General features: G+C 37.4%; 1 protein-coding gene and 1 pseudogene across 8 annotated transcripts in view; one reads left to right on the forward strand and one right to left on the reverse strand.

Moving 5' to 3' along the window:
• Nucleotides 1–23873, forward strand: part of Cyld (CYLD lysine 63 deubiquitinase) — a 55927-nt gene that overhangs the window by 10915 nt on the left and 21139 nt on the right. For 6 of the 8 annotated variants that reach the window (XM_029480370.1, XM_029480372.1, XM_029480374.1 and 3 more), the window contains exons 4-10: nt 1402–1507; nt 9861–9869; nt 10873–10971; nt 14717–14830; nt 21060–21439; nt 22277–22442; nt 23261–23402. In XM_029480370.1, coding sequence (XP_029336230.1) covers nt 1402–1507; nt 9861–9869; nt 10873–10971; nt 14717–14830; nt 21060–21439; nt 22277–22442; nt 23261–23402 — 1016 coding nt within the window. The remainder of the gene's footprint in view (nt 1–1401; nt 1508–9860; nt 9870–10872; nt 10972–14716; nt 14831–21059; nt 21440–22276; nt 22443–23260; nt 23403–23873) is intronic. The other 2 variants (XM_021169542.2, XM_029480376.1) reach the window with 2 other exon arrangements.
• LOC110300063 lies at nt 19865–20839 on the reverse strand (annotated as a pseudogene).

Here is a 23873-nt window from a genome sequence, read left to right on the forward strand (position 1 = left end):
CAGAGGCAGGTGGATTTCTGAGTTCAAGGCCAGCCTGGTCTACAAAGTGAGTTCCAGGACAGCCAGGGCTATACAGAGAAACCCTGTCTCGAAAAAACAAAAACAAAAACAAACAAACAAACAAAAAGAAATGGTAGGGCACAAATGTTTCTAGCATGTTCTTGTTACTTTGTGCTTAGAAATTGTGTTGGATGCTCACCAGTTAGGTATAAAATAAAAACTTGCTAGACTCTTACTATGTGAGATTAGAGCCAGAGTGAGACCTGTGGGCTTCTCAGAATTGCTAATAATTAAAACCAGTGTTCTTTAAATGTGAGTTTAGTGTTTCAGAGGAAAAGTTGTGGGCTGGGCAGAGAGAAGGTTGCAGAAAGCAGGCCAATAATCTCTGGACTCAATCTCCATATAGATTCTTTGGCCCAGGTTTTCCTTGTGACAGGAGCTGTTTGGGTCCTCTCCTCCCTCGATGGTAGCCTAGGAGATCATCTTGTTTAGCTCACGCAGGCTGTCTTCAGGCTTGCCTGCCAGGTCCACCCATGTTTTGTTCATCACCATTTGACTTACGCAAGAGTCACTTCCAAACCCTGTCATTAGGCTTATTGAGAAGTTCTTCAACTGCAACTTTTCTCATGCCTTTTTGTTTCCAGGGACACTTTACACATGCACATCTGCTCAGAGCAGTTGTTTCACTGGCTCATCTGTCTTTACCTCTTCAACAACCCACATGGCTGGTGACACAGTAGAATATAACTTAGAAAATCTCCATTTTGGGGAAAGTCTTGTATACCTACAAATGACAAAAGAATTCTGAGGGCTGGAGAGAGATGGCTCAGTGGTTAGGAGCACTGGCTGCACTTGCAGGGGTCTTGAGTTCCAGAGCATCTACGTGGTGGCTTCCGGCCACCTATAAAGGATCTAGTGTCCTTTTCTAGCATTTAGGTGTACATGTAGCAGAGCACTCATCCATGTAAAGAAATCTGGAGTAACTTACCATTCTGCTATAGAAAGTCATATAGTAATTCAGATGGGCAAAGTGTCCAGGGATATAAATGTGTGATTAACTTTTAAGGGTAGGTTTCTGAGTTAAATAATGCATTCCTAGTGAATTTTCATATGCAAACAATGTCACTTTAAACCTCAGGTGGTGTTATTAATACAGATTAAAGTATGAAAAATACTTTAAGCTATTTTTCTGTGTGTTTTCTATAACATTATTATTGTTGTTATTATTATAAAACCTTGTTACTTTAGCAGCTATTTCTAATATAACCTTTCTTTTGGGCAAAATAGTTAAAGGTTCTCAATGTAAAATAATTTAGAAGAGTCTTTTGTAAGAAATGGAGATGTTCATATTTACATTTAATTGAGGAGGGCTTAAAGGCTTCCTTTGTATGTCATTTCTAGGATAACCCTATTGGCAACTGGGATGGAAGGTTTGATGGAGTCCAACTCTGTAGTTTTGCAAGTGTTGAAAGTACAGTTCTCCTGCACATCAATGACATCATCCCAGGTATGTCTCCTTTATGTATTCAGAAGACAGTTTCTAACGTGTGTTTTGTTATGAGAATGGAAATATATACTTTAAGATAGGTCTTTTGAAATTGGGTTTTATAAGGCAGAATTGTCAATAAATACAATATCCTTTATTTACCTCAAACAAAAGCAATAAAGGTTATTTCTAAAAGTAGTATTTCTAAAAGTACTGAGTGAAGTTTATAAATTATCTGTTACATTGTTGTCTCCTAGGCATTCTTATAGAGAAAAAAAAAACCTTTCTTATAATTGGAAGGTTCAAAAATACAAAAGCTGCTGCCTGTTGGAGTAAGAGTTGAAAGTAGGATCCTGTAAAGAGAAATTGGTTACCTCATCTACACTCCACAGTAGATTCAGGATTCTTGTTAAATGATGGCTGAAGTTCTTTTTGTTTTAAGATGGCATTATGATAGATCATGCTCCATGACTGTGGTCAGAAACATTACATAATTTTATTATATATTATTATTATATATATCATTATAGAAGTAATAATAATTACTAAAGTAGAACAAGATATCTCAGTGGGTAAAGGCAGTTAACATTTATTTCTGGGGATGGAACCCAGAGTCTTACACATGTGGCACAGGTGGCACCGCAGTCAAACTCTTTACCTCTGAGATACAGCACAGCCTGTGAACTTAACACCAAATGAGAAAGCCGCCACCACCACCACCACCAAAAACCTCTGCAAAGCTTCAGAATCTTTTGTTTTGTTTCCAGTAAGTGTCTCCCTTGGCTGCTATGAGATAATTGGCAGTGGTAGCAACACCAGCCCCGGCTGTTAGAATTCCCAGTGGTAGGCTAGTGCAGTAGAGCCAAGAGAGGCAGGCATTCAGAGATGGGGACGATAGTGAATGTTTTGTAACTATGAATAGCAGGAATGAGCTAGGCCTGGAACTAGATGGTTTATATGCTATCTTTATGTTCCAAACCAATTTATAAAATAGGTCTTGATAAATTTTTTGCTGATTTAAAATGTAAAACAGAACAAACAGCAAAAGTAACAAAGCAAAACTGTGGCTCAAATCAGACTTGGATTGTCTGTGATGAAATGATGTAAGTGGCAGAGCTGAAGTTTCTGTCCATCCTGTCTGTCATGAGCTCTCTTCAGTCTTCCAGCAAATCCCTTATTCTCAGAGTGTTCTTGCATTATGAAGAAATGCATAAAAAGATATATTTCTTAGTGTCAGATGCTAGGGGATATTGTTTCTATGGAGATGTATTTTGTCTCTGGTTCTATAAAAGATAGTTTTACTGTAGCAAGAATCATAAGTGAGCAGCAAACTATTTTCTCTGCCTATGTTTTTCCATTATTGGTAATGTTAACATAAAATGTTTTTGAGGGTTTTTTTTTTTTTTTTCTATAGCTTATTTTCAGTCCTGAATTTCTTGTTTCAGAGAAATGGGAAATGAAGGCTCCTGGGCTGCACTCTGTCCTTCCTGACTCCCTGTTGGTGTCAAGGCATAAATACTTACTTTACAGTTTGAACATATTTCCCACATAGCTTTTAGTTTTGTAGCAAGAGGTGTGAAATTCGTGTAACAGCTTTATTTCAATTTTGCTTTTATTAAAAAATCTGTCATACTTTTGATTTCTTTCAAGATATATTTGTTATTAATTCTTTGAGAATTTTCATACATATAATACATTTTGATTATAACACCCCCATCCAACTCCTCTTGGGTCCCCCATTCCCAATTCCTTGCTCAACCTTTTGGAAACAAATGGTGTATATTTAGGGGAAAGCATGTATGTGTGTTCATATTTTATTTAGTGGTATTTACTTTGTCATGCTTGTTTTATAGACAGTATAGTTTAGGAAGTTTGTGAGTTGAAATACTTTTTAATGTTATAGTGAGTGCTTATTGTTTTAAAAACAGCAATATAAAACACCATTCAGATAGTAGCAAGCCCTTACATAGGCTTTGTTAGATATGGATATTGTAGGAGGCAAAGCAGGTAAGAATTATTGGGGCTGGAGTGTAGCTCTGTGATAGAACACTTGCCTTACATGAGTAAATCTGTAAGTTCAAGTCCCAGTACTGAAGAGAAGTAATTATTAGGGTCAGCAAGATGGCTCAGTGGGTCAGGGCACTTGCCTTCAAGCCAAACTAATTCCTGGAACTCACATCGTAAATGTAGAGAGCGACTTCTGCAGATTGTCCTCTGACCTCTGAACACATACATGCAGGAACGCACGCACATGCATGCACTCAGGCACATACACATATTAAATTAAACAAATTTTAAAAATAATTCTTATTCCAAGTTTTCATTTTAATGAATGGAGATAGACAATCTGTGAGTATATCTATGATCAATTAGATGGTACCAGGCTAGAGGATGATAAAACAAGGGGTAGGAGAGATGGGGTTTGGCCTGTCACTTCCATGTGTTCCTATAGATCTCTCCATGAGACATTTAAGCAGACACAGAAGAAATAATTGGGCCTCCATTTTTAGTAGAGCTGAATTGAGAGGCCCTGTCTAAATACATTTGGAGAGCTATGCTAATTTTATAATGCTAACTTGCTTGATAGCTGAGAAGTCCTTGTCATTTTTTCTTTCATTATTTGTGAATTTTTACAGGGGAACAAATTCTAGGTAATACTGCTTTTGTACAGTCATATCCTCTAGTGAAATTTCACTTCAGTTAGCAAAAAGACATGTTTTGGGCATTTTCTTTTTTAAGGAATTTTCCCCCTAGGGGCCCATCCAATAGTGTTTTTGAAACCTTAAAGCCCATGACATTTTTTTTGAGTGAATGTAACTGTCATTTTTAGCTATCTTAATTGCATTGCTTTTGAGTTTTGTATTTTATAGCTGAATGAAATATGTTATATAAAGTTGTGGGATTGGGGAAACAATTATGTTGGTATTACCATTAAAGAAGGAAGAAGATCCCTGAGCCATAAAGCTCACATATGCAGACTTGGCTGTGTTATTTTCATTCTCCTGTAGAAGAAAAAGATTTGAAATGTTCCACCCTCCCCCAACGCTTCAGCTGCATTTCTTTATTTAAACATATATATTATATGATATGTATGTGAATAACATATATGTATACATTTCACTTCTAAATTTGTTTGAAATGTGAATTGTCTTAGATTCTGCAGTTGCACATAAGAAATGGAAAGGAGAGTAGAAAAAAAATTTTGTTTTCTCTATGTTGGAGTTAGGGTTTATCCTTACAAGTAAAATTTATTTTTCCTTTTTATAGTACTTATATTAAAAACATTTAAATTATATTTTATTTAAATACTGATATACAATTAAAATAGCAAAACCATCAACAACAAGAGAAAACCATGTACGTTTCATGATGTAAGAGTCCCATGACAGGGATCTTGAAGATCCTTGCTTGTTATTAACATCATTGCTGGTTTAGAGCAGTCATGAGAAAGGAAAAGAATGCTTTTTTTCTTTCAAAACTATTGATATTCATAAATCTTGAATAGAAGATAATTAAGAATGATACTGCTTTTATACACATAAATTATACTTATTTGCCAACAAAATAAAGCTTGCAAATAGACTTTTAAAAAGTAAAGTTGTTTAGATGAAAATTAATTTAATTTGAATAAGCCTTCATCTATATCTTTTGTATCATTAACACTGTTTTCTTGAGGGGTAAAAAGCATGAAGAGTCTCTCTTTAGTTCCTTAGTTTATTTATTTATTTTCTTGCTCAATTACCTCTATTTGTGGGACAGAATTAACATTTCCAGCACGTAGGAAAGATTCCTTTTCAGCAGCTGAATAGATGGTGAGATTTGCAAAGAATTCTTCCCAGTGAACTGTTTCTTACTGTTGGTGTCTCGATACCTTTGCTTCAGCCTGCTATAAAAATGTCCCTCTTTGCCCTGCTGTTTCTGATGGCCCAAAGCATTAACACATCTGATGTGATACCACATCCAGGTTTGTGAAGTGGTGAAGTCTTTTTGTGACACTCCTAAAGTAATACATTTCTGCTTGTTGAGCTCTGTCTCTGTCTTTTAGTTGTGAAGGTTAAGAGTTTAATGTAATTAAACAACTCAGACTGCACAGTTTATGCATATTCACAGAAATTTAAAAAGGAAGTTGCTTAGTGGGAACCTTTTCTTCTGAGGCTGATCCCAAGCTCAGGATTTCTTTTTCATCCTTGGTGTGTGTGTGTGTGTGTGGTGTTGCATGTCTTCATAGTTCATGTCCTTTAAAAAGGTAACAGTTTTGTTGAGCTACAATGGATGTGTAGCCATAGAACACTCCATTTCACCTCTCATCAGGGAAGCTTCTTAGGCACTAGATGACCACTGACAGAGACCCTCAACTGGTCAGGGTACAAAGAACAAGAGACAACGGAGCACTCAGCCTTAAGTGGGAACAGACATCTTGTACCTCCCCCACCAAGACTCAGGGAACTTTACAGAGGAGAGGGCAGGAAGGTTTTAAAAACCAGCAGTAGAGGTTGACGTCAAGAAAACAGAGTTTTCTGGATACAGCAGGGCAGTTGTATATATAATCTCACATGAATTGTGTCAACATGGACAAGACCCATGCAGCCTCAAGCCAGACAAAATCCCATCATGGAAGGAGGGGATAGTAGGTCTGAAATCCCACCACTAGCTGAAACACTGAAGCACTTGGTAGCTGCTGGGAGAGGGAACATCTGCAAACACCAGTCTGTTCTTTGTTTCTTTAAGTTGCCATTTCAGAAAAGTTCTATGTTAGTGAATTTGTATAGGACATGGTTTGGGGGATTTCTGATTGACTTTTTATCCACCATAATTCTCTGAAAATGTAACCATGCTGTATAAGTTTTCTTTTCCTTTTAATTGCTAACATAGTCCTTGTTTTTGGTGTACTGTTCATTTAACGAGTGCCCATTGAAGTACATTTAGGTTGGGGATCATTATGAGCAATGCTTTAATGAGCATTGTATGCTGAGATTTGAGTGAATTCAAATCTTAATTTTTCTGGCAGAATATATGTAGAAATATGTAGAAAATGTATATTTTCTTTGTGTAGTTTTAGATCATGTTATTTCCATAGTAAGTTTTACATAATAATATTATAATAATATATTATAATATTTTCATACATGTGCATCATGTATTTCAACCGTGATTACCCAGTTACCTTCTTGACCCCTCTCAGCACCACTAATCCTTCTTTTCCCCATTAGTCCCACTTTAATGCTTCTGTGTGTGTGTGTGTGTGTGTGTGTTAGACTTAATGAGTTTCATTAGGGTTGCTATAGGAGCATGTATAATTTACCTGACTGGTTAAAATAAAAAAGTCTTGCCCTTTCCTATAACCCATTAACAATGTATAAATCCTTAGGGAGGGAGGGAGGGACCCCATGAGTCCCTTCCCTTTCCATGACAAGCCCAATCACATGTACATCTTGTTTAAGGTATTATAGCTGCTGTAAGTTCAAGAGTGCAGCAACCTGGAAGTTAGCACTCCACATGCTTCTCTGCTTCTTTCAGCTCTTATAGACCTTCCACCCTCGAATGCAGTTTTTCCTGAGCCTTGGAAAGGATGATATAGATGTAACAGTTGCAGTTGGACATTGAACAACTATTTCTTCTCAGCATTTTGACCACTGCAGTAGGAAGCTTCTCTGACCAAAATGACAGCCACCCTGTGGGCATAAACATAAGTTACTTAGAAGGCACTTTATGGGCCACATCATATCTATTTAACACAACAGCAGCAGTAATTTCTGTATTACGTCTTATGACCTCCTTACCCATGGGCATTTGATTGATGAGATCCACTCCTGTAAAGTAGGCCCCAAACCTAATCAGGAAACTGTTGGTTCCCCTATAAACTTGCCACTTTTGGACTAGTGAGCGCATCTGGCCAGCCATTGTTGTTATACACAGGGCAAATAGCTGACTATGACTTGATAGTTCCCCCTAGCAGTCTGCATTACATTTTCTGCACTATAAGGGATAGATAGCACAGAGGAAGGTCCCAGCCTGAGCACAGCATGTGATATCTTCAGCAATAAGAGCTCATCATCTAGATCTGGTAGGCAACTAACAGCAACAATTGTTTTTGCTGATTTGGGGATTTCCAAGAGCATTCTTGACCAGCAACTCCAAGGGAAGTAGCTCACACCCTTAGCACTGGGAGGACCTCATCTACCCACACAGAGGACCACTATTCTTTACAATAAGCTTTTGTAAAAAAGACTGCTACACTGTCTTATAGAGTGACTTCGGTCGGTATGGTGTCACATGAGCATTGGAAATATGCAAATGATCAAGTCTTTCTACATCCCCCTCAACATGGCTGCTTTTCATGTTAGCTGTTCTGAGAAATGTGTGGTGATAGTTCATTGCAGTTTTGTTTTCTTAATAGCTCAGGATACTGAACATCTTTTCATGTTTTTATGTCTTATACTTATATTCTTCAGTAAAATACATTTTTATTTTTTTGGCCAGGCTCTAATTGAGTTATTTGCTTTTTTATTGTTGATTTATATAATTAAAAAATGTATTCTAGACACCAGTCCTTTGTTGAATATGATTTACAAGTATTTTCTCCTAGTCTTGTCTTCTCATCTTCTTTACAAGGTTCGCTTTTGAGATTAAGTCCAACAAATTTTACTTAGTTCTGTATTTGGAAGTTTTTCTTAGTTTTAAAACATGAAATGTAATTCATGTACCACTACATTACTCTATTAAAACATAATCCATCAATATTAAGTATATTTAGAATGTCATGCATCTATTGCTGTTGTGTAGCTCTAGGACTTTTTATCATCCAGAATGAAACCCTGTTACCCACTCCCAATAGCAGCTTCTCTCCAGACCTTGGCACCTATGAAGCTGCTGTCTGTTTCTCCAAGTTTGCCTATTCTGTAATTTCTTCTATATAGGGAGGACTTTTGGTCATGAGAGACAGTTAGAGCCAAGGATGGTTTGAAGAACCAGAGCTCAGAAGGCAATTCTGATGTTACCTGTAAGGTCCCTTACAGATACAGTTATTATATACAGTTATCTAAAATATTCTGATTAGTCATCTAAACTTACAGAGATTATTTTAGATAATTGCTGTACATAGCATTTTTGTTACATGTTAAATCCTCATTTGGGTTTGAATTGTGTACCATGATAGAGGATGTTGAACAATACATCATTTAAACAACCCCTCTTAATTTAGTGGGCTATTTAAATTTATAAACCTTTTGTTTGAGTAACTTGCTCACTCTTTTGTTGTTAGGATTTTCAGCCCAAGAATCTCCAAAAATACTCTTTTTTTTTTTTTTCCTTACAGACCAAAAAGAGTAATGATTAAATTCCTAGTTTTATCACTTTGAATGCAGTCCTGCTGGGTGTATACTATGTATACTTGAGGTCTAGTTTTGTTTGCTCAGCAGTGTTCATGTGTGTAGCGGGGGTTTGCTCCATTTTATTGTTATGTAGTAGTAAGGTGTATTAGTAGACCACATTTTTAGTGAACTCTATCTGTTGTTTTCTTGTGGTGGAAAGTTGAACCCAGGGCTTTGGGTATGTTGGCAAGTGCTCTGCCACAGACCTTTATCTTCAGTTCACAATTTTATATACCTCAATGTTTATTTGTTCTATAGAATAGATTGGTTTTAGCCATTAGTTATTATGAATAGGGTTACTGTGTGCATTTTGGTGTGCTTTTGGGTGGACTTATATCCTTGAATATCTTTATTCATGATAATTTCAATCTTAAGAAAATTGTCTGCTAAATTTATTCCTCACCCTGTCAACCATATCATATTCAAGTTTTCTTCAGATTTAAGCCATTAAATCTAATATGTATGTATATATATATGTTGGATTACAAACATCTGTTTTTAAATAGAGTTACATACTTTTAGTTATAGTTGACAGTGGGCATAATTGTCTTTAGTCAGTTTACATGCTATGACTTGGGCATTTCTCCAGTGACAAAGAGTTATTTTTTCCTATAAAAACTCTTATAGATAATATTTATAGATACCTGAATGGTAATGTCATAAAGGCATTTTTAGTATTTCTTTTATTGTATTATTTGTAAAATTATGGTCATCCAGTATAATTTTTTAATTGAAATGATATTTCAGTATTTCATTTGATTGTATTTTGAGATGTTTAAGATATATAATTTAATATATATTTAATATTATATTATATTATATTTCCCTCTTCCTCCAACCATGGAAAAAGATATCAAGCATTATTTATATTTACTTAATTCAGAGTGACTCCCTTTTTTATTTTAAATGTCCTTTTCTGTATTTTAAATATAAAAAAGTTTCCTATTTTTCCTTTCTGTCCTCAAAATTCCACTGTGGGTGATCCCGTTTTTTGCTGATAACAGCTTTATCAGGTATGGCCCCTCAGCATTATCCTGCACTTCATGGATGTGCTGTTGAACTTCCTAAGGGGAAGCCTGTCACCTAGCTCCCTTATGTTTATTTGGTCAGTGTTTATAAGTGTCATGTGAATGCTGACATTGTTCTAAGGTTAGAAATGCCTTGGAATCTAAAGAAGTTTGCCAAGCCTTTCTGTGTCTGTGCTTTGGAATGAAACTGAGGTTGCTTTCTTAAAAAAAAAAAAAAAAATTACTATTGTGCAGCGTCTCTGGCTTTCTGCATTATTGATCTGTGCGTAAATCTGTGTTTTTCTTGTTTACATGTGTTTGCATACACATCTGTTATTCGTAATGTGTTTGTGTTAAAAGTGGAAGCATATTTACTACTCAGAGCATTCCTAAGCCTCATCTGTCTCCTAACCAGACTGCTATCAAGCTATCTCTGTGAAATAAATTAACCTGAGATTCTCACTAGAGTGGCACAAAAGGTTTTATCAAATACATTTAGTGCCACATCATTTGGAGATTCTGTAGGCGTGTAAAGATTCTGGTTTCTGCAGTCAATAAATGGTCCACCTTTGTCTCAGCACCTTTTGTAAATCCTTGAGTGTAAAACACTCTGGAATATGGAGGGTTGTGCTGGGCATGCTGATCTGGAAAATGCAGCAAAAACTATGAATAAGGTTTTCTTTATGTAAGGTTTTCTTTATAGCTTTTTAAAACATCAAACAGAATTGAGTTCCTCTGACTAACTTTTCAGAAGTTAAAGCATTTGGAAGGATTTAGGAGTGTATTTTCTTGTAGAAATTACATAAGAACAGTGCTGATGTTCTTTTCCCTGAGAAATTACTTTGCAGTGTTTTTGAGTCTTTAAAGAGAATCTGCATGACTATAAAGATTATTCTTTTTTGTTGGAAAGGATTGTTTTGTTTTGTTTATGCACTTGTCATTGATTGCTAAACTATTTCTCTTCTACATGAATTTATGTTTATATTAAAAAGTGTGTTTGCTGTTCCAGATAGCGTGACACAGGAAAGGAGGCCTCCCAAACTTGCCTTTATGTCAAGAGGTGTAGGTGACAAAGGTTCATCTAGTCATAATAAACCAAAGGTTACAGGTATGGAGCTATTCTTGATAGTTTACATGATATCTGATTTTCCAACTGTTAAATAATCCTTATAGTATTTGTGTGTGTGTGTTGTGTGTGTGTAACTCAAGCATTTTATGTAAACTTAAAATTTTATGTACATGATTGTGAGGGTGCAGTAAAGAAACTACCAAAATGGCCACCCCATGAATTGTCAGGGGAGTTTTTGCAGCTGAAAGAGTCCAGAGCAGAAAGAAAAGGAAGCAGACTGGACATGATCAGGGCCATTTCCAAGAGAAGCAAGAATTGTGGGGGCAGGGGAAACTCTTGCCTTTATATAGGGAACAAATGGGTGGCTGGGAGTAGGGAAGCCCATGAGCTGGAGAGAGTTAGTGTAGAGGAGGAGATGAGAGGAGCATGGGCTGTGAAGTGTTTCACAGATGCTCAGGATGCCGAGGGAGCCTGGAGGCCAGCATGCACTCTGGTGTCTAATAGACACTACAGAGAACCATTTGTCCCTTCTACCAGTGATTATGGAAATGGCTCCTTTGGTAGAGAGGAACCAGCTTCAGAAGTTCCTGAGGAATGCTGGCTTTATCTGACTACCAGAAATCCTTCTATAGTCTAGGGCAGCCTTTTGGAGTTTGAGGAATTACTGTTTCCTTTTGACAGAACACTGGGGACACGGAGACAAGGAGGTTCCTGAGATTTGTTAGCTGTTACTAGCCAGCCTGCCTGCCTATTTTAATTGGCAACTTTCAGGTCAGTGGAGCCATTCTTTAAAGAAAACAAAACACAATAAGCTCTTGAGGACTAGCACACAATTGCACACATACCTTTTCATACACATACCTACATGTCATGCACACAGAAAACATTCCATAAGATCACTACTCTCAAACATAAAAAAGCTATAGGTTTCTTATTTGGGGATGAGGGCCTTGATTTGGGGATGAGGGCCTTGGTAAGTTTCCTATGTTGAATTTAAGCTTCTGGACTCTGGTGATTCCTCTGTCCTAGCTTTCCAAGTAGCTGGCTACAGGTGTACTGCATGAAGTATGAGTTAAACTGTCAAGTGCAGAGCTTTTTACTTTAAATTGAAAAGCAATTGGCTTCAGTATAGGTTGAGGAATTCGTACTGATCACCAATGAGGTGTGTTTTTGTATATCTAAGACTGAGGCAGGGAAGTGCCTTGTACCTGTTTGTAATGCAGGTCTACTTTCTTCTGATTTAACTATCACCCTATAAACCAGTGGTCCTCAACCTTCCTAATACTAATACTGTGACACTTTAATACAGCTCCTTGTGTTATGGAGACCCCAAACCATAAAATTGCTTTGTTGCTATTTCCAAACTGTAATTTTGCTATTGTTAGGAATTGTAATGAATATCTAGTATGTGATCTCCCAAGTTGAATGACCACAGGTTGAGAACCATTGCTATAAACCTATGAGGTATGTGGAAGCTAATAGAAAAAGAGTTGTGTGATCTCTACATGTAACACGAGGAAGATTCTGGTAGAGAAATAAATTTTTACTTAGCATTTTAGAATTTAACTTGCATTAAATAGAGTTGTTAAGACCACATAATTAATCTCTAGTATGATTTGTCCTATAATATAAAGTATGAGAAATTATGGTGCTTCATTTTTTTCAGACATGAGAAAATTAAGAAATTTTATTTATTCATTTATATATTTATTACTATGAATGGCAAGTTTACTTTTTTTCTTTAAAATTGAAACTCTGAGAATTCAGAATTAACATCCTTGCCTGTGAGCTTCTTATCCACAGCAGACAATGTTGTGACCCTGTGTTTCACGTTGTTCTGCTGTGCTTTGTCTCGGTGGCCCTTTCTGAGCCAGCTGCTCATCCAGCTTTACACTATCTTCTTACCCACAGTCTCATGTGGGAAGACTAAGCCCTCAAGGATGACATAGTGCACTGTCATCAGGGTGCAGCCTCTGGGTGCTTTCACTGTGTTTTTGTACAGTTTTTCCTTGTTGGCTTGGGCAGAGTCCTCCCCCAGCAATGCAGACTACTTGCTTCCCACTGAACCTTTTCTCCATTTCACAAAGTAGCTGGACTTGGATTTTCTGGAAGGATTTCAGCTGAGGAACTGGTAAAAAAAAAAAAAAAAGTTAATACAGCTTTTGGACCTCCAACTTCAATTTCCTTGGTCATGTTGAGTTCCTGCTGCTATGTCTTAAGATCTGAGTTCATCTCCAGCTGCAGCAGCGCCTGAGAGATGGAAGATTCAAACTCACTGGGCTTCTACCATTGGGCTTCACAGTCTTGGCATTCAAGCTTAACATGGCCTCCACCTAAGGGGAGGAAGGTGCCATCAGTCACTTGGGTCACGGGCATCACTGCTAGGACCATCTACAGGCTGCCCCAGAGGTCCTCCAAAAGTCCTTCCCCTGAAACTATAAAAAAACAAGAAATTTTACTGGTAAAATTCTAAGGTGTTTAAATAGTAAATCTAAAAAAAAAATTAAATTATTATTTTTTGTAATGTTTGTAATCAAAGTCAACAGAGCCTTATATGTGGTGAGGAAAGTACTTCATCACTCAGGTATAGCTCCAGACACTGAAGTTATGTTCCTTTTGTTTTGTTTTGATTTTCTTTTGGGAGGGAGGGTGATTCTGGGATCAAGCTTAGTACCTTACACAAACTAAACCAGGGCTCTACTACCACATACCTAGCCTAAACCTGAATTTTTTTGTTTTGGTTTTTTTTTCGAGACAGGGTTTCTCTGTGTAGTCCTGGCTGTCCTGGAACTCACTTTGTAGACCAGGCTGGCCTTGAACTCAGAAATCCGCCTGCCTCTGCTTCTGCCTCTCAAGTGCTGGGATTAAAGGTGTGTGCCACCATGCCCGGCTAAATTTTTTTATTCTTAATTTCAGTTTGATTATAGCATTTGAAGATTACAAAGGGAAATTATAATCACATGGGATGCACTCTGAGTAGTACATCATTAGGCATTGGTGTTTTTCTGTGACTCCCAGAGAACGCACTTACACACACCTTTGTAAGAGAACTGTGTGCATATGTAGGCTCTGTAACACTGCTGCACATTTGTTCTTTTGTAGACTGAAATGTCTTTATATCACAGCAGTTCTCACCCCATGGGTTCTGATCCCTTTGAGGGTCAAATGTCCTTTCACAGGAATTGCCTTAGACCATTAGAGAGCACAGACATTAGATTCATAACAGCAAAAGTACAGTTATAAAGTAGGAACAAAACTAACTTTATGGTTGGAGGGTCCCGGTATTAGGAAGGTTGAGAGTAACTGTTATATGGTATGACTGTAGCAGGTTAAATGTGTGAGTCAGTAGTTTGATCAAATGAAATGAGAGGAGGTAATTTTAACATTGAGAAATAGACTGCATGGAATGATTTTTTTTTTTTTTCTTGACATGGGACTTCTCTGTGTAGTTCTGGGCGTCCTGGAACTTGGTCTGTAGACCAGGCTGGTCTTGAACTCAGATCTATCTTCCTCTCCCTCCCTAATGCTAATTAAAGGTGTGTGCCACTACTGCCTGTGGAATGATTAGAGCTTTAATATACAAGTAAGCAGGCTTTAGCTTGTTCCCATTTGCTTGTATTGACCAATTACCAAACTTCTAAAGCTGAAGACAACAATAAAGTACATTGTTTGTATATGTCTATTATCTGTACAGCAGCTGGTATACAACATTCATATTACTTATAAAAATCTTTTTTACACCATTTTGACCTTTTTTTTAAAAAGGAATTTTTCTTTTCCACAGGATCTACCTCAGACCCTGGAAGTAGAAACAGATCTGAATTATTTTATACCCTAAATGGGTCATCTGTTGACTCACAACAATCCAAGTCCAAAAATCCATGGTACATTGATGAAGGTAACCTATAACTTTAGTACTCTTTATAATGATCCTCTCTGTTTAGTGTGTAAGAGAAAATGGCCTTTTCATCAATATTTGTAATTTTTGGAACCAGTGAGTAGACCATTGCTGACATGCTAATATTGCTAAACTGAAATATTAAGTGTAGTTTGAACTGTTCTGCTTTGAGGGTTACGATCCATTTGAAATGTGTTAGTAGTCCGTTCTTATCTCTTAACCCATGTGCTTAGGATCAAAGTTTTCTAGAAATGAAATGACTCATTTAACGACTGTCCTATTTTACTTCCTTTAAAACATACCACTTTCCCTTCTTAAGACATCATTTTCTTTATTTCCTTCATCTGTTCAGCAAGTAGTTATTGAGACATTCTCAGGTTACTATGACAAAGATATAGCCCTAACCCTGTTTGAAGTTGTAGTCCATTTATTATTATAGAAATCCATCAGACACAAATATTTGGAATTGCAATGTTGATGGGTGCTGTGACAGGACTTGGTGCTGTGAAGCTGCTAGAGAGGTCACAGGGCAACCCATGTTTACCAGGTGTATCTGTGCTATGATAAAACACTTACCAAAGGCAACAGGGGGAGGAAAAGGGTTAACTCATCTCATGTTTTCAGGGAACAGTTCATTACTGAGAGAAGTCAGGGCAGGAACTCAAAGCAGGAACCTAGAGGTAGGAACTGAAGCAGAGGCCATGAAAGAATGCTACTTAGTAGCTTGTTTCTAATGACTTGTTCTGTCTGCTTTCTTATACTACTCAGGACTATGTGTTCTAGGGTGGCACTGACCACAGTGGACTGGGCCTTCCAACATTCATCATTCATCATTAATCAAGAAAAGACCCTATAGACTTAACCTACAGGCAATCTAATGGAGTCATTTGTTCAACAGAGGTTCCTCTTCCCGAATAACACTGCTTTGTATCAAGTTGACAGAAAACAGACGGGCATTAGAGAAATGATTCAGAGGGAGTAATATCACAAGTTAGGTCATGGAAATCGTATATATAAAGCCCTCTGAGAAGAATGGAGCCTAGAAAACTAGAAAGATCCAGAGGAGAAAAGGGAACAGTCAATGGGACCAGGTCACACATAATCTCCTAGTTATACTTCTCTGAAAGAAAGTGGAGAAACACTGAAAAAATTTTAGTAAAGAGTGGTATATCCAAGTTTGTCTTTTGCAAACAGCATTGTGGTACAGGACAGACAGTAGACTCAAAGTGAATGTAGTAAGTAGACACCATTGAAGGTTTTTACAGTAACTGATTATAATTTCTGAGATTAGATTTGGGGGAGAGATAGGAGTAATTTGACATAAAGGGATATTGAGAGTTGAAGGGAGCTATAGCTAGATTGAATATAAGAGTTGAAGAAGAAAGGCATATCAGTGGTAACCCCTAGTTTTCTGGATCATGTACTTAGATGGCAGGAAGTAGGTGGTGAATTTGATTTTGAATATGATTCATTTGAGGGGTCCTTTAAGCTTCCCAGAGGTAAATCCTTAAACAGGGTTGGTTGGATGTCTAGGTTTAAAGCTTGGACGAGAGATAAGAGCTAGAGAAATACATTTGTAAGTTGTCTTCACACAGGAGGATTAAAGTTCTTTAATTAACAGTGAGGAGAAGGGGCAGTGATTGAAATGTTGAAGGACTTAATAGCTGGGATGGAAGGAAGATAAGTCTTAATGGAGTCTAAGGAAAAGTGACTGTGGGGCTTTGGGTAAAACCAAGAGCCCATTGGGTCAGGAGTGCGTTGAGTAAGTGAATTCTCAGAGAGAGCACATGGAGTGAGACCCACATAAAGCTCATTTGATGCTAACTCTGGAAGTCATTGATAACCCCAGTCAGTTCTGTCATGGGAAGAAGTCATCAGAGGCTCAATTGGGGTGTGCTAGCATATAGAGTGTAGTAACTGACATAGGTCAAGGCGCTTGGGTTTCTTTGTGTGTGTGTGTACGTGCACGCATGCATGCACATGCATGCATGTGTATGTGTGTCTCTGTCTGTTTTTCTGTCTATGTCTGCCCCACTTTCTACCCTTTTGTGCATATGATTCATTGTCTGGACTAGTTCCTCCAGTTTAATGGTCTGGCTGACTGCTATTCACCTCTTAAACTGAAGCTTTTGTTTGTTCAGAAGCCTTCCTTGTTCTTGCCTACTCTCTTAGGTTAGGTTAAATGTCCCGTGGATACTCGCCTGTCTTTTCTGTAAGTTCCTAGTGCTTCTGTAGTGGTTTATATTCAGTAGGTTTGGTAAACTAAATGAAAATGTGAATTTATGGTGTTGTAAGTCTCTATGATGACTACATTATGCATCACATGGTTTCAGTTATAGGCTAAAACACACAGTAAAAATCTGCAATTGTATAACATAGGTTACATCTGTACTTATACAGAAAGTGACTTGAGTGGATATTCTCCACATCTGATTCCTGCACTGGGTGGAGTTTGTGAATGTAGGCGGCATGACCTGCCTCCCTCAAGAACTCACCTTTGCCTACAAGGCAGGACGTGTGTCTAAATGGTGTTCCTTTAAGAGGGCCTGTCTCCTGGTGGGTTACTTTTGTTAGGACTTGGTCTGTACTACAAATTCTTAATTTTCTAACTTCTGGAGAGTACCTGGTAGGAACTTTTGGCCTCTACAAATACTGCTGGTCTCTGGATGTGCATGGAGACCAATGAGGATGACTGAGGAAGCCTGATCATGCCCTGCCATTCCCAGCAGGTTCACAGATGTTCTCCAAGGTGCTGATTGATTTCTAAGAAAAAGGAGCGAATGGACATAGAGGCTTTCATAATCTAGACAATGCTGATGCTTCCAATTTATGCTACAATTTCATCTTTTCATTAATATACGTTTTGTACTGTACTAGTATCTTATTTACTTTACTGTTCTGTTACTATGAAAGAGACACTAGGACCAAGGCAATTCTTATAAAATATTTAATTGGGGGCTTGCTTATGGTTTTAGAGGGTTATTCCATGATCGTCATGGTGGGAAACAGTCATGGCACTGGAACAGTAGCTGAGAGCTTTACTCTTGATCTGTAGGCAGCAGAGAAAAAGAGACTGGGCCTGGTCTGGCCTTTGAAACCTCAAAAGCCCACCCATAGTGATACATCTCCTCCAGTAAGGCCATACCTCCTAATCTCTCTAATCCTTCTCAAACCCAGTACTCTGTGGTGACTAAGCACTTAAGTCTATGAACCTGTGGGGCCGTTCTCATTCAAACTGGTATACTCATAACTTCTTGAGCTACTTGAACCTGATGTATTGTTCAATAGCTTTATGAAATAATATTGGTCGTAAAAGGCTTAGATGAAAACTGGATATGGTGATACATATCTATAATTTTAGAATTTGGGAGATAGAGGCAGGAGTTCAAGGATAGCTTTGACTACACACAAACTTGGAGGATAGCCTGGGCTAGAGGTACCCTGCTTCAAAAATTAAAAAAAAAAATAATAAAAATTACGTCATTTTCTTATCTTCCAGTGCTTTCATTCTTTCCATTCCCTCTTCTGCAGTATTCCTCAAGCTTTAGAGAAGTTGTATAAGTATCCTGTTTAAGGCAAACACTCAATAATTGTACATTCTGAGTCTCTACATTCACCCCTGCTCACTCTATAAAGAGTCTCTTAATTAAGGATAAGAATAGTGTGTAAGACCCATAGGTTTTAAATGACATCTTGTGTTGGTTTGTGTTTTCACTTAACCTGTTTATTAGTGTGGGCAAAGATCTTCTCACTAGTTTATTAGTTCTTCTGTGAATTACCTTTTCAGATCTTTCATTTATCTTTTTTTCTTGGTCCTGTTGATGTTCTTACCTTCTGAGAAAAGTAGATTGCAAGTCTTCTCTCCTTTAGCTCAAGGCCACTCACAGTTACAATCCTTTTCATGAACAAGTTCTTATTTTAACCAGATGATAGTTGTCATCTCCCCTTACAGGCTTATATGCTTATATGTAATTGCTCTCTTCCTTGAAGTAATAAAGAGCATTCTTCTATGTTGTATACTAGACATGTGTAGTTTTCCAGACACATTGTTTTATATGCTACCTGGAACTGATGTTTGCAGAGTATGAATAAGATCCTGGCTTATTGGGTTTTTTTGTTGTTTCGTTTTTGTTTTGTCATGCCAGGAACCGAACTTAGAGCCTTACACATGCCTAGATTGCAAGCTACCATGTGGGTGCTAGGAACCAAAACCAGGTTCTCTGAAAGAGCTATAAGCATTCTTAAATGCTGAGTCATCTTTCTAGCCCCAGATGTTTAAACATATGTATTATTGATTAGCTCAACAACATTAAAATGGTCATTCTTTCCTTCTGAGAAGCAGTGTGTGCCTGTCAGCTACATTAGTCACTTAAGGAAGCAACTTTTGGGTATTGTTTTTAATCTTTAAGTTTGTTTTCTTGAGTTACTTCTTTGGGGTTCACTTTGGCTTAACCTTCTTTATTCTTTTTTTTCTCTTTCATTAATGTTTTGTTTTCTGTTTGTTTTGGCTTTCTGATATACCAAGTCTATATGAGTTAATTAATACTTAGCTTTTTGTTTTTTCTAAAATAAGCTGTCAGTAATTTTTAATAAACACTACATATCTGTGTTTCACATATATTTTTTATTCTTTGGTTTCTTTTTTCTCTCTTTTTTTTAAACTTTATTAAAATACTTAGTTCATTTCACACGTGTATTTTTATCTTCCTACAATTTCTACATCTGACCACCACTATGACTATGTCCTATCCTACGTAAACCAAGTAAAGGGTGGAGTTCCATTCTTGAAAACTAAACAGGCACTTTAGACAACACATTCTTGGCAATTGAACCTGGGCAGCATTTATCAAACACAGTAGGCAAAGTTCTCACTTTACATTGTAAAAAGAACAGCCTGATATCAACTGTTAAAGAAATGAAGTAAGACTGAATATTTCAAATGGCTTAAATCATTTTTTTAAAGAGACATCCACCACTACCAGAGACCTTGAGTAGCCCCCTAGGCAGTCGTCCAGAAGCAGTTCTTCACCATAATTAATGAGCTTGGCTTCCATTTTGGGAAGAAACCACCTTTTTCATACTTGCTTGCAATTGTGCCTTCATGTTTTCTATGGAACTAGGTTCTTTTGGTGTTTTAGGATTTTTTTCCCTGTTGTTTGAAGAACTTGACCCTTTGATCTTAGTGTTTATGGTTTTACGTCCCTTCCATTTTGGTTTGATTTTTGTGCTTTTTTTGCTGGGGTATATTGTACAGATTTAGTCACTAGTATTTTTCTTCATTTTCTTCCTCATCAAAATCATCATTGTCTTCTTTGTCATTATCCTAAGCATCTTTATCAAGTTTTGCTTTTTTTCTGTAGAACCTTGTTATATCTCTAGGGTCAGATTGCTTTCTAGACATATTTAAGAGTTTTACATCCTCCTCATCCTCATGTTTGTCTTCTGACTGTATCTTCCTCTACAGCTACTAGGTGCTGTTCACTATTGTGCACAGGCCCTGATACTTTAGCATTAAGACCACAAGTGGTGAAATTTCAAAGCCCCCAACGGAAACTATTGGTTGTACAGACATTTTCACAATTGTCAGTGTTACTGAAACTGCCTTCACATTAGTTCATTGCTTCTGCCCTTACAAAGGCTTATAATTCAGCTTTTGCCCCTGTTCCTAAACTGACCATTCTTAATAATAACTGGTACTTATTTTCATCATTATCCACTTTAAAGCGATGATCTTTGTCAGCCTTTAGTTCACAACTGAAAGGTAGTTCTGAGGCCTAAGGGGGCTCATGTCCATGTCCATCGAGTCTTCAATGAGATGGAAGACAGAAGAAACTGTGACACGCAGGACAGAATCACAGCAGGGCTTTTATTTTATTTTATCTTTAAAACTTAACTTATTTTTTCTTTGATCCATGAGTTATTTACAGTTGCTACTTAAATTTTCTTTATATTTGTTCACACAGATTTCTAGCTTAGAGAGTATTAACCTATGTGGTACTGACCAGACATAGATGAACAATTGGTTCCAGATTACCAAGACAGAAAAGTTTGGAGATGAAGAAGAGAAACAAGGGCAGACGTTATTTAGTCAGTAGGTTTGTAGTGCTGTGAGTGGACTTGCAAAGGGATCATGTGCTCAGTTAGACTAGATCTTTTTATTGTTTTTAGAGATACAAGCATATTTAATGTTCTTGAACAACTTTTTCTAATTAAGAACAATTTTTCATAGTTGCAGAAGACCCTGCAAAGTCACTTACAGAGATGTCTTCGGACTTCGGACATTCATCACCTCCACCGCAACCTCCTTCCATGAACTCCTTGTCTAGCGAGAACAGATTTCACTCCTTACCCTTCAGCCTGACAAAGATGCCCAATACTAATGGCAGCATGGCTCATAGTCCACTCTCTCTGTCAGTACAGTCTGTGATGGGGGAGCTGAACAGCACACCTGTCCAGGAGAGTCCACCCTTGCCCATCTCTTCTGGGAATGCACACGGGCTAGAGGTGGGCTCACTGGCTGAAGTAAAAGAGAACCCCCCGTTCTATGGGGTTATCCGTTGGATTGGCCAGCCACCAGGGCTCAGTGACGTGCTAGCTGGACTGGAACTGGTAATTTAATTTGGCCAAAAATCTACAACTCTTTTCCTGCATGAGGTTTTGTCTAGATTTCCCCCTATTTCTTGATTTCTTGGAAAAATCATCGTGTGTGTGTGTGTGTGTGTGTGTGTGTTTGTGTGTGTTTGTGTGCATATATGTGTATTTCCAGTAATAGAGAAAATATTCTTACTGTATGGCCTAGCTTCATTCACCCTTTGCCATTCCTTAAACTTCTGGCTCATTTTTTCCTCGTGTTTCTTTGTCTGTAATCAAGGAGTAGAAGACTTTTTAGGCTATTTTAGACTATTTAGCTTCCTTATATTAAGTATAATGCACCTAACAAAGCAATTATCAGGTTTTCTTCTTACTCCTCAGCCTCCTCTGATATGACTGGCTTTACAAATTAATCATCATGTTCAGAGGTCTTTGGTAGAAGAGGGTTTCCCTTTGGATATTAGAAAAGAATATAGTGTGACATTTCATAATTGTGAATGAGGAACTTGAATAAACTTAGCTTTTACCTTAATGTGGTTTTTGATTAATTTTTTTCATTTGTTATCTTGATGGTGAGATAGATAACTTAATCTATCTCCCCTTGCCCCTTGATCTTAATACTTTTGAAATGGCTCAGGGCAAATCAGTAAACCAAGGAAATGCATGCAGTACTTCCTGGTGGGCTAAAGAATTGTCTTCTTAAACCACTCCCTAGTCAGTCAGTCAGTCCCTTTCCTTGATGCTCTTCTATTCAGCACAGATTTGATGAAGGAATTCAGACACAGGGTTAAGTTCTTCCCCACTCCTTCTGCAAGGTGCAGTGTAACACATACCGAAGAAGACTTTCTTTTTCAGGAAGATGAATGCGCAGGCTGTACAGATGGAACTTTCAGGGGCACGCGCTATTTCACGTGTGCCCTGAAGAAGGCACTGTTTGTGAAACTGAAGAGCTGCAGACCGGACTCTAGGTTTGCATCCTTGCAGCCTGTTTCCAATCAGATTGAAAGGTGTAACTCTTTAGGTACTTGGATACTTTTAATTTATTTACCCATCTGGAATGACTGTCTCATGCTGCTTTTCAGTATCTCAGGATAACAGTGTTTAAGTGATTGTTAAAGATTGTAACATGGTGCATAAGAAAGTTGTCCTAAGAGGAGACACATTAAAAAAGTGTTAGTCAGGGAAAATGCTTAGGATCTAAAGAAGGAAAAGTAGTAGTTTGTTTTGTTTTCTTCTCTTGTAGTGATTATAGACATTTAATTTTTGGCAATATAGGTAGTAGAAATGAAAATGTGGTCTTTTTAGTATTAATGTCCCCCTCACCATCTTATTTAAGCACCTCATTCAGGGTATTCTATGAAGAAATCTGTTACAGTCTGAGGACATAATCAGTTTGACAGGTGGAGGATGGCTCTTGTCACCACTTGTCTTCAGCTTTCTGATGCTGGCCTTTCCCAGTTCTGGACAATAGTGAGCGTCAAGCAGGGGTAAATAGGGAAACCATCTTGATGAAAAACATTTTTCTAAATGTTGAAGAGTAATTTTGAAATTTTTGATTTCTTTTCACACTTGAAAATGAAACATTTTGGACAAGTAACAAAGTATTTATTTGACAGGTGCTTAATTGACTTAATTTTCTAAGTTCTATCTGAAGGAAGCAATGTTGCAAGTGAATAATAGCATTTTTATAAGCCCAGATAACTAACAGTTAACTAAAGGTTGAAAAAATTTGCACAGGATGTCCAAATGTATTTTAAACGATGACATATATACATGCAGTGCATATGAATATATACTATCATGGTTTAAAATAATTATTTTCATTTTTTATCTTTTCAGCATTTGGGGGCTATTTAAGTGAAGTAGTAGAAGAAAATACTCCACCTAAAATGGAAAAGGAAGGTTTAGAGATAATGATTGGAAAGAAGAAAGGCATCCAGGGCCATTACAATTCTTGTTACTTAGACTCAACTTTATTCTGGTAAGTTCACATTTTCTGCAGTAAGTGTAGATAGTGCCTTACTGGGGGAAGGGACGTGTGTGTGTGTGTGTGTGTGTGTGTGTGTCTGAAAGGAGGTGCCTTTGAGTAGAGAAACTGACTGGGAGTTAAGAAAGATCATAAGATTTAGTCCTTGACAGTTAACAAATTTTATATCTTATTTATAGATTTTAAAAGCTAATCCGTGAACAGATGTGATGAGGGCATCTGCTTTCAATGTAGTAGACTGCAATTGAATGAGCCAAGTAACTGGCAGTAAACTGTTGGCATTGTATGTGTATACTTTAGTATATCGATGTGATCATGGAAATTCTTTATATTAAAAATTATTTCCCATGGGATCACTGTTGCCATCCTTTGTGTCGTCTTTCCTAAAGTGGAGTGAATAATACAGGGAACATTAAACTCTGAAGATTGAACCATGAATCTGTGGCCTTAAGGATTGTGCACTGC

The sequence above is a fragment of the Mus caroli genome, chromosome 8 (genome assembly GCF_900094665.2).
Source record: "Mus caroli chromosome 8, CAROLI_EIJ_v1.1, whole genome shotgun sequence".
Taxonomy (NCBI): domain Eukaryota; kingdom Metazoa; phylum Chordata; class Mammalia; order Rodentia; family Muridae; genus Mus; species Mus caroli.